This window comes from Arachis ipaensis, chromosome B3, assembly GCF_059453495.1.
Source record: "Arachis ipaensis isolate K30076 ecotype BB chromosome B3, ASM5945349v1, whole genome shotgun sequence".
NCBI lineage: Eukaryota > Viridiplantae > Streptophyta > Magnoliopsida > Fabales > Fabaceae > Arachis > Arachis ipaensis.
Genome location: NC_142438.1, coordinates 54,547,428 through 54,549,535, shown reverse-complemented (window position 1 = coordinate 54,549,535; position 2,108 = coordinate 54,547,428). Strand labels below are relative to the sequence as shown.

The 2,108-nt window shown below is 48.0% G+C and overlaps 1 protein-coding gene across 1 annotated transcript; it reads right to left on the bottom strand.

Annotated features, from left to right (window-relative positions):
* Positions 1-1,191: 1,191 nt before the first annotated feature.
* On the bottom strand, positions 1,192-1,908 carry LOC148570683 (F-box protein At2g35280-like). The gene has a single exon (XM_088507136.1). The coding sequence runs from the start codon at positions 1,906-1,908 to the stop codon at positions 1,192-1,194; it is 717 nt and encodes a 238-aa protein (XP_088363262.1).
* Positions 1,909-2,108: the final 200 nt, after the last annotated feature.

Below are 2,108 nucleotides of genomic sequence, written 5' to 3'. Positions count from 1 at the left end.
CTTCGCATTTGGACACGAGATGGTTATCGGTAACAGACGATACTACTGGATAAAAAAAATAAATATACACGAACAAAAAAAGATCAATGTCTCAGGATTTGGGAGCAGAACCAACCAAGATACTCGATGCGAACGACCTCGCAGAACTGTCGATCAGCAAGATCTTCAGCCTCTTCTGCGGGGTCGAGAAAATACGAATTGGACACTGTTTGAGGCTGCCATGGTCAGGATGGAAGAGATTCTCAAGGACAAAGTTGAGACGCTCCGTGAACTACTAAGTGTGTCGAAGGCGGCATATCTGACCGTCGAGGTCAAGTTGAAGGCGAGGGAGTTACAGGTCCAGGAGGCCGAGCAGGCCATGCGTGGGATGCACGCATTGCTGTGTGAAAGGGTGAACGACTTCGGCATGGCATGCAGCAGTTGGAGAAATAGGGAAGTGACCTGATGACGAAGGTTGAAGACCTTCGTCACCGGGAACAACTTAATTTTGCAAAGTTGGATGCACTGCGGGTGAGGGTCGCGGTTATGGAGGAGGGAAATAAATTCCCGGAGCGGCGAAGGAGCCTATGATCCCGCGCAATTGGCTGAGGGTGACAAACAGAACGATATGTTCACAAATGTCGAAGAGGATACGGGAGGTGTTTGACTTGGCGACCATGCCCGTGAACTCACTGTCGTTGTCCGTTATCCTTCATCGCCTTAAGGAACATCGCTATTTGTATTTGTGTTTATGTATTTGGTGTTTGTTCTTTTACCTGGTGTGTTGATGCTCCCAGTTTAGGGTGCATGTGCGCCGTGAATGTACTATTTTGATGTGTTTTTATGGAAGAAACGAAACATCGAGGACCTCCTGGTTAGATTAAAATTATGAAACAATTTGGCACACATTCCGCTTTAGCAGGAATGCACCATGGCACGAATAGTGTGACGCAAAGTACATTTAAATTATGACACCGAAAATTAAACTACGTTGCTCCTTCTATTTAAATCACACTTGTTTTATTCGGGAGCATTCATGCTAGCAGAAAGAGAGTCAAACTAAAAAATGAGATAGAAAAAAACAAAACAATAATTTCATCAAACTCAAGCGTTGAGTGCATCTGGAACTTCCTGGCCACGTATTTGTGGCCATGAAAAATTTATATTCGTATGCAACACCCGACACACAACCAAAAGAGTAACTATCGCTGTTCAATATCGTCGAAACATAGCCAGGAACTGGTAGACCTCGTGATCTGCCAGGCACCGGACACACGATACGCTCGAGACGTCGTGAGCATTACCCATGATGCCTCGTGTAGGGCACATGGGTGATCGACAACTCACGGGTTGGCCAGGGTCCGGAGGTTTGATGCCGACCCAATGCTCTGCGAGGATGTCCGTGAAGATCTCCCTACATCTGTGGACATTCCCAGCTGTAAGGATAACTTCAAACAGATCGACGCCGCGTCTCACGTCATCGCCGTCTTGGTGGTTACACAGTAGCAGCATGGAACATATGTAGCCGGCCTCCACATTACCCTCCGATGCAGCCCTGGTAAGTAGCTCCATATTGACATGATGTCGGGCAATAAAGAAATACTCATGCAATCCGTTCGTAAGAATTGCATCCGGATTTCCCGCATCGATGCACCGATCTACGAACCTTCTGTTCGCATGGTCTGGGTACCTTAGAAAGGACACCATCGGTATGTTCCACACAATGGCATGCTTGTATACGACGGCTGACCGCCCGGGATCCAGAAACACCTTACAAGTGGACTCGAAGTTGAGAAGGTCTTGTATCGAGTTGTATGCGACCTCCGTTGCAACCCTCACCCAGATGTCACGTGGGAGTAGTTTAAGCGGACATATGGCCGGTCGCGACCGTCGCCCACAGAGGGTGCGATGTTCGGAGGTTCCGACCATCCAGAATCATCACCTCCGGTACAAATTTTACCTTTTTCGATGCCTAGATGGGGGAAGGGGTGCGCGCCTGAAGAATGGCAATAGCGAACTGTTATTCGCCTCGACGCGTGTCTTGACAACAGATAAACACCCTCCCATATTTCCTTTGTCACGTGTTGTGCTGGATAATGCTAGATGGTTAGGTAGAGGAATGGCATTCC